Here is a 13,503-nt window from a genome sequence, read left to right as displayed (position 1 = left end):
TGTGCATAATTGGAAGTGGTGACGCTTTAAGCCTTATGAAACTTCATGTTATTTTCCATTCCAATGTTGAAATATGATGGTGAAAAACGCTTGCATCTATTACCAAAAAAAATAAATCTTGAGCAAATACATGTATGAGATGGGAACTTCCAAAAGAAAAGCAGTAACGTCAGAATTTGCCGAGTATGAAATGGTAGAAAAGAGTGAAGAAGACGGCCAGACTGAAATTACTGAGTATGAAATGGTAGAAAAGATTGAAGAAAATACCCAGTCTGAAATTGCTGGGTATGAAATGGTAGAAAAGAATGAAGAAGATAGCTAGACGACATTGTTGTCGAAGAGTAATACTATTTATTTCTGTTGATGGGAATTTTTCTGCTGCGCTGATGGTTGGAGGGGAGTAATGGAAAGCCATTGATACTCTACTTTCAGATTTTCCGGTGAAAAGCGGCCTTCCGATTACATGCTTGTACTGCCCAACACTCCAGGCCTGAAAAAAGAAAAGACAAAAGAACACCAGCATTACCACTGGCATTGCACTTGCAAGAGTCATTTATCCTAATGAAGTGCCAAGCAAAGTACTGCAAATTGCAAAGTGTACCTGAATTTGATCTCCAATGGTAACAACAAGGGCATTTCTGCTAGGACAGAAAGAAACCCATCCTTTCTTGGAATACAGATTAAAGTCTGACGAAGACGCATCAAAGACATGAACAGACAGTGCATGGGAGTAATCAGATCCTTTTACCAGCATCCGTATGACGTCCGATTTCAGTGAGTTCTCACATAACCGTGCATTTCCGGTATCAAGATTAATATTTTTGCAGTGCTTATACATACAACAGAACAAACCATCCTTGTTTGTCAGATTAGTATTTTCCTTGGCTAACTCTCGACGAATGAGTGTATTTGATTCTGATAGTACCCTCAGAATTTTGGCCGCAATCTTCTGTATCTCTGTTGAAAGGTTCTCTAATTTTTGGCTGAAAAATAAATGAGTTTTGCAGTAACTTAGTACTTTATGATACTTCGATTATACTACTTCCGTTTCAGGAAAAGTGATACTTTTCACGTTTTCACCGAAAAAAATGTCAGAGAGAAAAGAAAGAAACATACCTGAAATTTAAATATCCGTCGGACCAGAATACCTCCATTAGAATATTCAATCTGGAATCTCTACACCAAGCAAACTCTTCACTCGTTTCCATCTCCTCATCATTACCACCACTGGAGAACTCCTCAAACCCGTACGGCTTCCCCGAATTTCTCGACAAAATCGACTTATACTCTTTAGAAATTCCAAAGACTCCCACAGAATCATTCAAAACCGATTCAATCAAATCATTTGAAATTCCATGGTTGAGTAACTGGAAGCAACCGATGACAGAAATTGACTCCAGAACCTCGGAGTCAAACTGTGTTGAAGAAGTCAATGAGTTGTAATCAATTTCTGGTGGCTTTTTTGTAGACAATATTTCTCTAGGAAAGACTCGATTAATGGGTAGAATTAGATCAGGAACTTGAAGTGACCGTTCCAGAAACTCGTTCAGTTCATTTTCGTTAACGAATGTTGATTTTCGATTCGTGTCGTTGTTTCCTATGGGAGACGGTGGTGGTGCTCTAAAATCTGTCTGGTTTTGTTGTGGCAATATGAACGTTGATGATTTTCGGTTGTTTCCTATTGGAGATGGTGGTGGTGCTCTAAATTCTGTTTGGTTTCGTTGTTTCGGTGGCAGTATGATTTGTAACGACGGCGACATTGGTATTGCGGTCGTGTATAGGGAAGAAAATGTGAAAATGCTTGATGAATTCTTGTTTTTATGTTCATGATACTTCTGTGAAATGAAATAGAGAAATAAAAGGAATGTAATGATGAATTATGTTTTAAAAACATTTGGACAGGACAGAATCATTCTATATCACATTGTTTGCTTCTCTTTTTCTGGGTGTCTTTCTTTTTCTTTTGACAATCTTTATTCAGTCATGGCTGGCAAACTGTAGATGTTAAGATTCGTTGATCGGGGTCCATTGTCATAGTTTTTGCTCATAAGAATTTTCTGGACACCATTGTGTCCACTTGGATTTGTCATTTATGTTTTATGATGTATTTGATGAATTTTGAGTCTTTGATCCTTTTGTGAAACTGGCCATATATCATGGGCCATGGCCACAACCACAAGCCCACAAACCAAGGCTGTTGCAACTTGAAACCCTTTTTTTTTCTCTTGGAAAGGCTTGTAGCCTCTAAGTTGTTATTTTAACCTCTAGAAGCAAAACAGTCAAAAGTCAATTTGTGTACACAATTTTATAATGACTTCTAAAAAGCAAAAATAAAATAGAGTAAACTTTTGTGAAGCAAAAATATTAGTATGTTAAGATACCAGAAGCAGAAATCAGAAGTGAGAGTCAGAAGCAAAATGTTTTTGCTTCATAAAAAGTTTGTATTTTGTTTCTAAAAGTCATTCTGAAATCGGGTACCCAAATTACTTCTGACTTTCCTCCTTCTGGAAGTTAAAAAGCAACTTCTGAAGTGGTATTCAAACAACTTTCTTCTGACTTCTGCTTCTGGAGAATCTGGAACACTTCTACTTCTAATAACCAGACAAACTTTTTGATCCACACTTTTGGGTGGCCTAAAATTTGTCTTGCAGTCTCTTATCTCTGTAAGTGTGATACAAATCTATCACATGACCCAAAATCTAAATGGTAATATAAAAAAAAAGTCTGTAAAAATCGTAATCCAAAAGTATCTTTAACGTGATCGAGTGACTCCCAACCGGCCTATGACTCTATTGTTGAAATCCAAACCAAAATTTATTTGATAAATTAAGTAGAAGAAAAAATTAAATAAAATAACATTAAAAAACATCTTCCTAAAATTTTCTTATAAACCTACGAAGTACCTTGTGGCGTTAAATCTACATTGTAGTTCATGATCTGTTGAGTGATTCAAAATAGGAATAGGCCCCGTGTGACAATCATAACTTTGTTAGGTTTTGTTCAGTTAAGTTCTGGAATATTCCAGAACTGGTCAGAAACATTACTTGGGTATTTCCCAAATTCTGTGGTTTCCTAGTTGAGTTGGTTATCTATTTTAGGTAGGAAACTAACCTAGGAAGTTCTTGTGGAACATGTTTGTGTCATCTATAAAAGGGGTCCTTAGGATCAGGGTTTATATATCTTATTCTTAGGGAAAAACAAACGTCTGTTTGTGAGAAAAGAAAAGAACAACTAGAGTTCTTATTGTGGGAGAGCTTTGAGTGACTAGTTTTTGTGAGGAAATCTTTTGTTTGTCGAATCGTTCTTGTCTCTTCTTAGTTTTTCTATATTGTATTTAATCGCTAGAACATCTTACTCGAGACGAACGTGTAGTAGTGTTTCTATCTTAGAGGAAATATCTACTGAATTCTACAATTGGTGCGGAGAGCGTTGATAGTCGAGAAGGAGTTGCTACGATGGAAAAGTATGGAGAATTGAAGCCTTATCGTATGGAAAGGTTTGATGGGAATTCTGATTTTAGTCTATGGCAGATGAATATGAAAGATTATCTTGTCGTGCTAGATTTAGATGATGCCCTAAAAGGTCCACCGGTAAGGCAACAGAAAGAGAAAAATGTGGAGTCGTCATAAGATGTTACCGATGCATGGAGAAAGATGGATAAAAAGTGTTTATCGGAGATTCGTCTTCATCTCGCTAGAAAGGTGCAAGGTCATGCTGCGATCAAGGATGCTACATCAGCAAAACAACTTTGGGTGTCCCTTGAAAGTTTGTTCATGGATAAAACAATGACTAATAAGATCTTTATTAAGGGTCTTTTACATGATATGAGGATGGAAGAGAACAATCCGGTAATGGAACATATTTCTGACTTTGATTCATTAATATTGAAGCTTGAAGCTGTTGGAGACAATTTGAATGATCAAGACAAATCTCTACAGCTGATATGGACGCTTCCAGAATCGTACAAGACGTTGTCACAGAATTTTATGAGTCGATCGTCGTTTACTACATTAGAAGTCTGTAGCGCTTTAGCTGCAGAGGAGATGATGCGAAAGAGAGATCGGGTTAGTAATACTTCTGAAGATGCGTTTGTAGCTGATGGGAAGAGAGTTGGTAACAACAAAGGAAAACGAACTGTTTTCAAAGGTGATTGTTACAAGTGTGGTCAGCCAGGTAATTGTGCTAGAGATTTTCCTAAGAAGAATGAAGGTTTTGGGAAAGCTTCGGCAAACTTTCCTAAAGATACTGCAGCCTTAACGATGTTATCGGAAGATGGTGATCGTGATGAGATCCTACCGACGCCTGCAAATTTTAAAAGTCAGGAAGGATGGGTATTAGACTGTGGTACCGCTGTGCATGTTTGTAACAATCGTTCATTATACAACAATTATGAAGATTGCAGCAGGTTTGTCTACATGGGGAATGGCTCTAGATTGCTGGTTCATGGAGTCGGTGAAGTTCGCCTGGAATTGTTTGATGGCTCAGTTCAAACAATCACAAATATTAGACATGTACCGGAGATGAAGTGGAATCTAATTAGTTTACCTAGATTAGAATCACTTGGAATGAGATACTCTACTAAAGATGGAGTAATGAGTGTATATCATGGCAACAATGTAATCTTGATGGCAAGACGGTGCATGAACTTGTATGGATTACATGGAAGAGTTGCTTGTGGTGGTGCTAGAAGTTTAAGAAATATTCGTTCCGGTGGTGCTGATGCAACAAGGAGGAGGTTAGGCTTAGGTGGTGCTTCTAGACGCAAGTTCAAGACAACTCAATGGAAGGTGTCATTGACTATGTCCTCTTTGGACATGGATTAATTATCAACCTAGATAATTGAGGGCCCTTAAGGGAGGGCGGCCCTGAATAAGGGTGAGATAAAAGAAGATGTTTGTACGCAAAGTGAAGAAGTAAGAAGACAGCTGCTGGTTTTGTTCACGTCACAAAAGGTGGTGATTGTTAGGTTTTGTTCAGTTAAGTTCTGGAATATTCCAGAACGGGTTAGAAACATTACTTGGGTATTTCCCAAGTTATGTGGTTTTCTAGTTGAGTTGATTATCTATTTTAGGTAGAAAACTAATCTAGGAAGTTCTTTTGGAACAAGTTTGTGTCATCTATAAAAGGGGTCCTTAGGATCAGGGTTTATATATCTTCTTCTTAGGGAAAAACAAACGTCTAGTTCTTATATTGGGAGAGATTTCAGTGACTAATTTTTGTAAGGAAATCTGTGTAAGAGTTTTTCAAGGAATTAGTGAAATCTTTTGTTTGCCGAATCGTTCTTGTATCTTCTTAGTTTTTAATATTGTGTTTAATCGCTAGAACATCTTACCCGAGATGAACGTGTAGTAGTGTTTCTATCTTAGAAGAACTATCTATCGAATTCTACAAACTTATCGTTTGATACAACATCAATATAATTTCTTAATATTTCACTGTAATAAAAAAATATGACCTAAGTTTGGTCTCAATTTTCTTCATGATACAAAACTTACCGCGAGATTCAAAACTTGGTTGACCCAAATGTGGGGAGTCATTGATTACTAATTACAATGGAGATCAGTAGTATCAACGCAAGAGTAATATGTAGTGCAACATATGTAACCTAAAACTCTCACATAAAGGGGTAACTACTTATTGGGACTGGAACCTCTGACCCCAAATATGAAAGAAAGACAAGAGATGAGACTTACCAATGATTCCCTCGCAATTGGAGAATCATGAGTCCCCAAAGCGACAAGTTGAAGACCTTCACCAACTTCACTAACTTTCATATCGCTTTGGAGATGAATCGAGCGACTCATCTAAAGAAAAAGAAAACGTTATCTGTTGGGATCCTAGTCCCACATTGGTTAGATGGGGCTTAATTAGTAGTTTATAAGTCAATGGGTTCCCTCATCTAGTCAACCAGTTTTCGAGTTGAGTTCTATCCATGGGCTTATGACAAGTTTAGGTTCGGTACCCTAACATTTGGTATCAGAGCCAACCACCACGACTCCACGGAAGGGGTGACCTATAGGCTAGATTAAAATTTTAGGGCACCTATGTATGGGCGTAGTTGTCACCCGCATTGGATACTGATAGGGGAGTGAAGCCGCCATAAGAGAAAGGGATACCTTCGGGTCAGTGTCGATAGAGTGGGCCAACAAGGACGTTGGGTCTGGAAGCGTGGTGGGATGTTGGGATCCTATTCCCACATTAGTTAGATGGGGCTTAATTAGTAGTTTATAAGTCAATGGGTTCCCTCATCTAGTCAACCGGTTTTCGAGTTGAGTTCTACCCATGGGCTTGTGACAAGTTTAGAGTCGGTACCCTAACATTATCACTCTCCAACATCCATATTCCATAACTCTAATTCAGAATTCAAGAATCAAAGTAGAACAATCCAAGCATTAAAGGTTAACATGCGGTTTCCTTTTGTCAATCAAACTACAATATCAATCCTACTTCAAACAGGAAAGGGATTCAATTCAAACAATAAAGAGGAATTTGATTAGATAAGAAAAGTTAGTCCATAAATTTTCCAAGTTGAGCTAAGGGCGTGATCAAGCCCTATTTTATGTATGTAATCAACCTCATACATGTTCAGGGCACCATCCACTCCTCCCTCTCTCCCGAGTCAGAAACCTATGGCGCAAACCAGAAACCAAATTATGGTTAGGAAGAGTAAACCCTAAGATTAAATTTTGACGTATTAAAGACAAGGTTTTGATCATTACCAACTTGTGAGTTGTGACGAAGCTTCAGTTTTTTAGCTTTGTGTTGTTCAACTAAAAGTGTTAGATCAAGCTCAAGTCAGAAAAAAGGGATTGAGCCTTGACTCCCATAATAGGCATTGTACACTACCAAGACGCAAATACGACCTCAACATTATGCACATATTTCACGTCAAACAAGTTCTTACCTTTCCAATTAGACCACGAGATGAGCCAAAAGTTTTGGTCATTAATTATTAGCTCTTGATAAGGTCTCAACTCTACAAACTCACGGTTCTATGAAGCCAGTGTGTACCATCTGAACATGCAACAACTCACGGTTCTATTGTGAGTAATCTAGATAGTGATTCAGTTAATGAGAGAAAAATTGGTTAGTTCGAATATTATCGCAAAACTTAGACTCATAAGCCCAGGACAACTCTCGAACTCATGAGAGAGACTCCGCTCCCGGCTTTATGTGCGAGACTTATCTCTTGGCCTCACTAGAGACACTCAGCTCTCGGTCCCACGAGAGAGACTAAGGTATTACACACCTCGTGACTGACTCATAGTACATCCCACCTAGATACACTAGTCATGTCTGCTTTACATAGTAATCACCCACCCTTCACTGAAACTGTCTCCATCTAACCACTGCGGTTGTGTGTGGTTTTTATCTGGAACTACTACGGTCATCCAACAATAGCTTCCCATATGGTCACCCATCCTTGGATTACTGCTACCCAAAAACACTTAACTGCGGAGCTTTTTGTAAATTTTGAAGCCAATTGTGCTGAAAAGGCATCGGTATAGTGTAGACGTACCCTGCTTCTTGTGAATCCAGCATCTGGCATAACCACTGATAGACGCATTTTTGTGTCTAATTTGTCCTCAATGTTCCGTATTGTTAGTACTCGATTTCGTACTTATTATGGTGTTTTGTGTGTTTGTAGGTATTTTTTTGGAAATAAATATTATTGGAAAATCCGGCTCGAAAAGTTGCTCGGAGTACCCCTGGAGGACATTTGCTATACGGACCCCCACTTTTGCTAAGGAGCACCCACGGCTATGTGTAGCCCATTTGTCTATAGCACCCACTGGTTATTTGGCACCCAAGACGTTGGATAAGGGCTACCCATCTTCATCGTTTCAAAACTCTGGTTTTAGCGGGAAACAATGGCAGCAATAACACATTTCTGTTTCGAATTTTTGGTGATGATTTAGCCAGACTCAATAGCTGGAATTGCATGGGAAGACTTGACTGAGCCTAACGAGATTGGTATGGATCATCGGTTTGATTAAATTTGGCTAGAACCCGTGTTGAAGTGAAGCAGCGAAGATACTTGCGAACACGACCTGGATGGAGATATTCACGGTATTTTGAGAGTTTCGTGAGACTACACAATGTTCTGAGTCATGCAGAGACGTGTTGGAACGTGTTTGCAGAGATTTAACGCGTGCAGGAGAAGAAAAAGGGAAGAAAATATTCCCGAGAATATTTTCTTTTACTGACGAGTATTAGAAGGATTTTCCGGAGTAATGAGCGAATATTCTTGTCCCTGTTGAGTATAAATAGCGTATTAGGGTATCACTGAAGAGGATGGAAAGTTTGGGAGAGGCGGAGAGCAAGAACATAAAAGAAAAAATCGTACCAGAGAACCACCATTTCTGTTGCTGCTGAAGAACACGAAGAACAAAACACCACCAGAGGCAGTCGTTCATGCTACAGTGACAACGACAGTCACACGAGGGTCGCAGAGATACAACAACAACAACAGTTCAATTTTATCGTTCTTTGTAACAGTGTTTTGCAACAACTATAAACGTTGCAGACACCCGATTTTCATTATTTTCTCTTTTATATTTCATCTTTGTAAACAAATTTTGAGCATGAATCAATATTTTGAGCAAGTTTACACAATGATGAGCTAAACCCATCCTCTGGGGCGACGGAGGAAGCTATTTCGCCAATGAAATGTGGTAATCTCTATTTTATTTTATTTATGCAATTATTATATGATTATTTGCCTTGATAAATAAATAGATAAAATGGTTTTTGTTAAACAATTGTTATTTCAATTGATGGAGCATGCTAGCCTAGGGTTTTTATGTCCCATACTTTCGATTTACAATTGTTATTTCTAAAAAATCAACTTTTGCAATATTAAGAATCAATTTGAATGAAGGATTTGCATAATTATAATTAGAGAATATAAATCACTTTGATATTGGTAATTAGTGGAATCCATAGCCCCAATCTTCTCCATATTTTTCATATCACTTTTATTTAAGTTTTCTATATTTTTTATTTAAAATTGAGTCTAAAATCTGCTTTCACAAGTCTTGAACGAATCTTATTACTACAACAACATTGAAAATAACATCAATTTTTGGCGCCGCCGACGAGGATTTGTCATTAGGCTAGAGTTTTTAGATTTTTTTTTTAGGTTTTTATTTTATTTGCTCTTCTTTACGTTTTTGGGTTTTTATCTTTTTCTTACAGAATTCGGAATTTGGAGCGAAAGAAAATTTTGCCAAAGCTTTTGGTGAATACTTAAAGAGCGAGTGAAAGGCAAAGCGAAAGGAGCGAAAGAAGAATTTTTTTTTTATTTTATAAACAAAAAAAGAGAGAAAAAAAAAAGAGAGACATTTTTATTTTTGTAGATTTTTATTTTTTTTAGACTTTCTTTTTCTTTTGCACTTTATATTTTTGGGCTTTAGACTTTAAATTTTGGGACATTATTTTTAAATCCTACGGAAGGGTAGTTTAAATATAAACTGTTTGCAGAGAAGGACGATGATTACGATATCACCTCGGCCCATCGGGTTCGTACATGACATAGGAGTCGTGGCCCGAGTCGACTACAAAGGTCCATCCCCCATCTGGTACGGGAAGTTTGTCGAAACACTCGTGAATCCCCTGTCAACGAGTTACTGTCTTTCTTCGTATGCATATATGTTGAGGACTTGAAAACGGATGCTTTAATTTCCTAGTAAAAGGCAAGGACTGGCCATACAAGATAAGGGTTCGGATTTCATCACCGTTCTCTTCTTGCCCGCCTTAGGAAAACGACACCAAACGCGAACCTAAGCCTAAAATTTTGACTAGAACGCGACCGATAGGGTAACGAGCTTAATAGGAAAGTCATTCGAAAAATATTGGTTACTATTTTAAGCATACTTCGAAGTTCTTGACGGTTTCTGTAAGTTGAATGCGTGACTGCGCCGCCTTGTAATACCGGTGAGGCCTTGGGTATCAAAGCTCCACCGAGCTTCCCTCGTCTCTATTCAACTTACTTTAACTCGGATTGATTCCAGAGGGGTTTGCTTAAATTGTAACGAATTCCCGTTCGAAGGATTAGAAGCTGGTCTAGAAACAATCTAAGTGGAGCCATCATGCTTTTTGTTTGCTAGAAATCAGTATGTTTGCTGTGGTGGAGTCAGCCTTGTTTGTATTTGCATAGAACATCCCTTCCTTTTTAGGACTTTTATTTTTAATTTTGTTTTTCTAGTGTATGCCCGAAGTTTTTAAACGGGCTTGGAAAAGAAACACTCTAGGTCGTTTGATTAGTGACAAACCTAGTAGTTCTTCTTGTGAAGGCGGGGAGCTCGAAGACTCTTCTTTCGAGAGCCCCTTTTTTGAAAACTTCAGTTTTGAGAATCTGTCTCTTCGTGAGAAAAGTATCCCTAGTACTCCTAGTCCTTTCGTAGTGCCAGAAATGGCAACTTTGAAAGCTTTGTTAAACCCAACTAGGACCTCTCGTCCGTCTTGTATCAAGTTAGCTGAAACCGAGGCAAATTATGAACTGAAACCTGGGACTTTACAGATACTCCCAATGTTTTTAGGGAAGGAGAATGAGAACCCCTATTTTCATGTTAGGGAATTTGAGGAAGTTTTTAGTACTCTGAAAATTAAAAACCTAAGTGATGATGCGTTGAAACTTAGGTTATTCCCCTTTTCCTTAAAAGATAAAGCCAAATCTTGGCTGTATTAGTTTGGACTCTGAGTCAATTGAAACCTATGACCAACTTACTTCTGCCTTTATACATAAGTTTTTCCTAAGGAATAAAACATCGTCTATTAGGACGCAAATATGTACTTTTGCCCAACAAGAGGGAGAATCTTTATATAGGTACTTAGAAAGGTTCAATGACTTGATATCTCAATTTCCTCATCATGGTTTGGAGAAGGTTAGGTTAGTTCAGATCCTCTACGAGGGTTTAGATTATTCAACAACAACCATGGTTGAGTCCTTATGCACATGTGGGTTTGAGAATAAAACTGTTGATGAAGCGATGACATTTTTGAATGAAATCGCCGATAAGACCCAACAATGGGAAAATAGTATGGAACCCCAGAAAACAATTCTTCTAAGTAGAGGAAATGTTAATAGGGTAGAAGGATCTTATGAGTCAGATGCCAAAAATAGCAGCTATATCCAAAAGGTTAGAAGCCTTAGAATTAGGTCATTCTAATGGTAGTAGTGGAAGAAATGAGCCTTTTTGGGAAGACCATGTTGTTGAAGAGCAAGCCAATGCTCTTTATAACAACACTAGGTTTGATAACCGACAGAAGTTTTACCCATATTTAGAAACCTATAACCCTGGCTGGAGAAACCATCCAAACCTTTCTTGGTCCAAGGGACAGAATCAAGGTCAGTCTAGTAATGCTCAGGTTCCCCAAGGTTTTGGCTATACTAAGAATCCTTCAGCTCCGGCACAGTTTCAGAACCCTTCAGATAAGAAGATTATGAGTTTAGAAGAGTCTCTTGTTGTGTTAACTCGTAACACTGTGCAGTTTCAGCAATCTGTTGCTCAAGATTTAGAAGAAAATAAGAGAATAGGTCAGGCTAACTCTCAGGCTATTTCCGAGTTGAAAACCCAGGTTAGTCAGATAAATGAGTCTTTAAGAGAAAGAGGTAAGTTTCCTAGTCAGACTCAACCCAACCCTAGAGGAATTAATGAAATAGGTGAAATACCATCTGATCATGTGAATGCTATTAAAACCCTTAGGAGTGGTAGAGTGATAGAAAACAAGGTTTCCATTCCTGATAGTGAACATGTTGTAGTTCACCCTTCTGAACCAGAAACCGAGGAGACTGATAGAGTCTCTAAAGAGACCAATGAGGGTCATATTGAGCCCGAATTTCTCCCTAGATACCCATTGCCACAGCTTCTAGTTCCAACTAAGAGGGAGCCCAATTTTAATGATATATTGGAGGTTTTTAAGAAGGTAACTATCAACCTTCCACTACTAGATGCAATTAAGAAGATTCCCTCTTATTCCAAGTTTCTCAAGGATATGTGTACGCGAAAGCGAAAGCTTAATGTCCAGAAGAAAGCCTTTCTATCTAGTCAGGTGAGTTCTATTATTCAGAATACCACTACTCCTAAGTATAAAGACCCAGGATCCCCTACCATTTCTTGCACAATAGGTAAATACCGTGTTGAGAAATATTTGCTTGACTTAGGAGCTAGTGTGAACTTACTACCATATCATGTGTACCTTAATCTAGGACTTAGTGAGATGAAACCTACCCAGATGACACTTCAGTTAGATGATAGGTCCGTTAAAATTCCTCGTGGTGTGATCGAGGATGTTCTCATAGAGGTTTACAAGTTTATTTATCCAGTGTATTTTGTTATCCCGGATACCCAACCTATCCCTGACCCAGAGAACCAGATACCGGTAATTTTAGGTCGCCCGTTTTTAGCTACATCCAATGTGATCATTAACTGTCGTAATGGTATTATGAAATTCTCTTTTGGTAATATGACTATTGAGATGAACATTTTTAATATTAGTAAGCTACCCTCTGAACTAGATGACTCGAACATAGAAGAGGTGAACATGATAGGAACATTAGTCGAGGAGTCATTACCAAACACTTTGTTAGAAGATCCATTAGAGAAATGCCTAGCTCACTTTGGGATTGATTTTGATGATGATAATGTGATTAATGAGGTGAATGCTTTGTTAGATCCAACCCCTTTGTTGGACACTAGTAATGTATGGAAACCTAAGTTTGAACCACTACCAGCTTAAGACTACCCTAGTTCCTTCATTAGAAGAGCCTCCTAAGTTGGACCTAAAACCATTGCCAGATTCCCTGAAATATATGTTTTTAGGCCCGTCTGAGACTTTACCTGTGATTATTTCTTCCGTCTTGGATAGTGACCAGGAAAGTAAGCTAGTAACTGTCCTTCAAAACAACAAGGAAGCTTTAGGGTGGACCATAGCTGACATTAAGGGTATAAGTCCCACTGTTTGTATGCATCAGATCTATTTAGAGAGTGATACCAAACCTTCTAGGGAGATGCAACGTCGACTAAACCCTAATATGAAAGAGGTAGTTCGAAACGAGGTCCTTAAGTTGTTAGATGCAGGCGTTATCTACCCCATTTCAGACAATAAGTGGGTCAGCCCCGTTCAGGTTGTACCCAAGAAATCTGGTATTACTGTAGTCCAGAATGATAACAATGAGTTAATCCCGACCCGAGTGACCACGGGTTGGCGTGTTTGTATTGACTATAGGAAATTGAACAAGGTCACTAGGAAGGACCACTTTCCCCTTCCCTTCATCGACCAGATGCTAGAGAGATTAGCTGGACATAGTCACTATTGCTTTTTAGATGGCTACTCTGGATATAATTAGATCGTTATTGCCCCAGAAGACCAGGACAAAACCACTTTTACCCGTCCCTTTGGTACCTTTGCGTATAGACGCATGCCTTTCGGGCTTTGTAATGCCCCTGTGACTTTTCAGCGTTGCATGATGAGCATAGTTTCTGACATGGTAGAACGGTT

At 38.5% G+C, this 13,503-nt stretch overlaps 1 protein-coding gene across 1 annotated transcript; it reads right to left on the bottom strand.

Moving 5' to 3' along the window:
* Window positions 1–138: 138 nt before the first annotated feature.
* On the bottom strand, window positions 139–1,856 carry LOC113348173 (gibberellin 2-beta-dioxygenase 8-like). Its single transcript, XM_026591877.1, has 3 exons — window positions 1,117–1,856; window positions 602–983; window positions 139–490 (listed from the first exon to the last, which is right to left on the bottom strand). Exons 1-3 carry the CDS (start codon window positions 1,758–1,760, stop codon window positions 170–172), a joined length of 1,347 nt encoding a protein of 448 aa, XP_026447662.1. The 5' UTR covers window positions 1,761–1,856; the 3' UTR covers window positions 139–169.
* Between the last annotated feature and the right edge of the window lie 11,647 nt (window positions 1,857–13,503).

This window comes from Papaver somniferum, chromosome 2, assembly GCF_003573695.1.
Source record: "Papaver somniferum cultivar HN1 chromosome 2, ASM357369v1, whole genome shotgun sequence".
Taxonomy (NCBI): domain Eukaryota; kingdom Viridiplantae; phylum Streptophyta; class Magnoliopsida; order Ranunculales; family Papaveraceae; genus Papaver; species Papaver somniferum.
Note: the sequence above shows the minus strand (reverse complement) of the source record. Positions and strands in the feature narration are given on the sequence as shown.

Coding starts and splice junctions, on each gene's coding strand:
- LOC113348173 (XM_026591877.1), bottom strand. CDS start 1,760: ATGTCGCCGTCGTTACAAATCATACTGCCACCGAAACAACGAAACCAA. Junction 984..1,116: donor GACGGATATTTAAATTTCAG/GTATGTTTCTTT, acceptor TTTATTTTTCAG/CCAAAAATTAGAGAACCTTT. Junction 491..601: donor CCATTGGAGATCAAATTCAG/GTACACTTTGCA, acceptor TTCTTTTTTCAG/GCCTGGAGTGTTGGGCAGTA.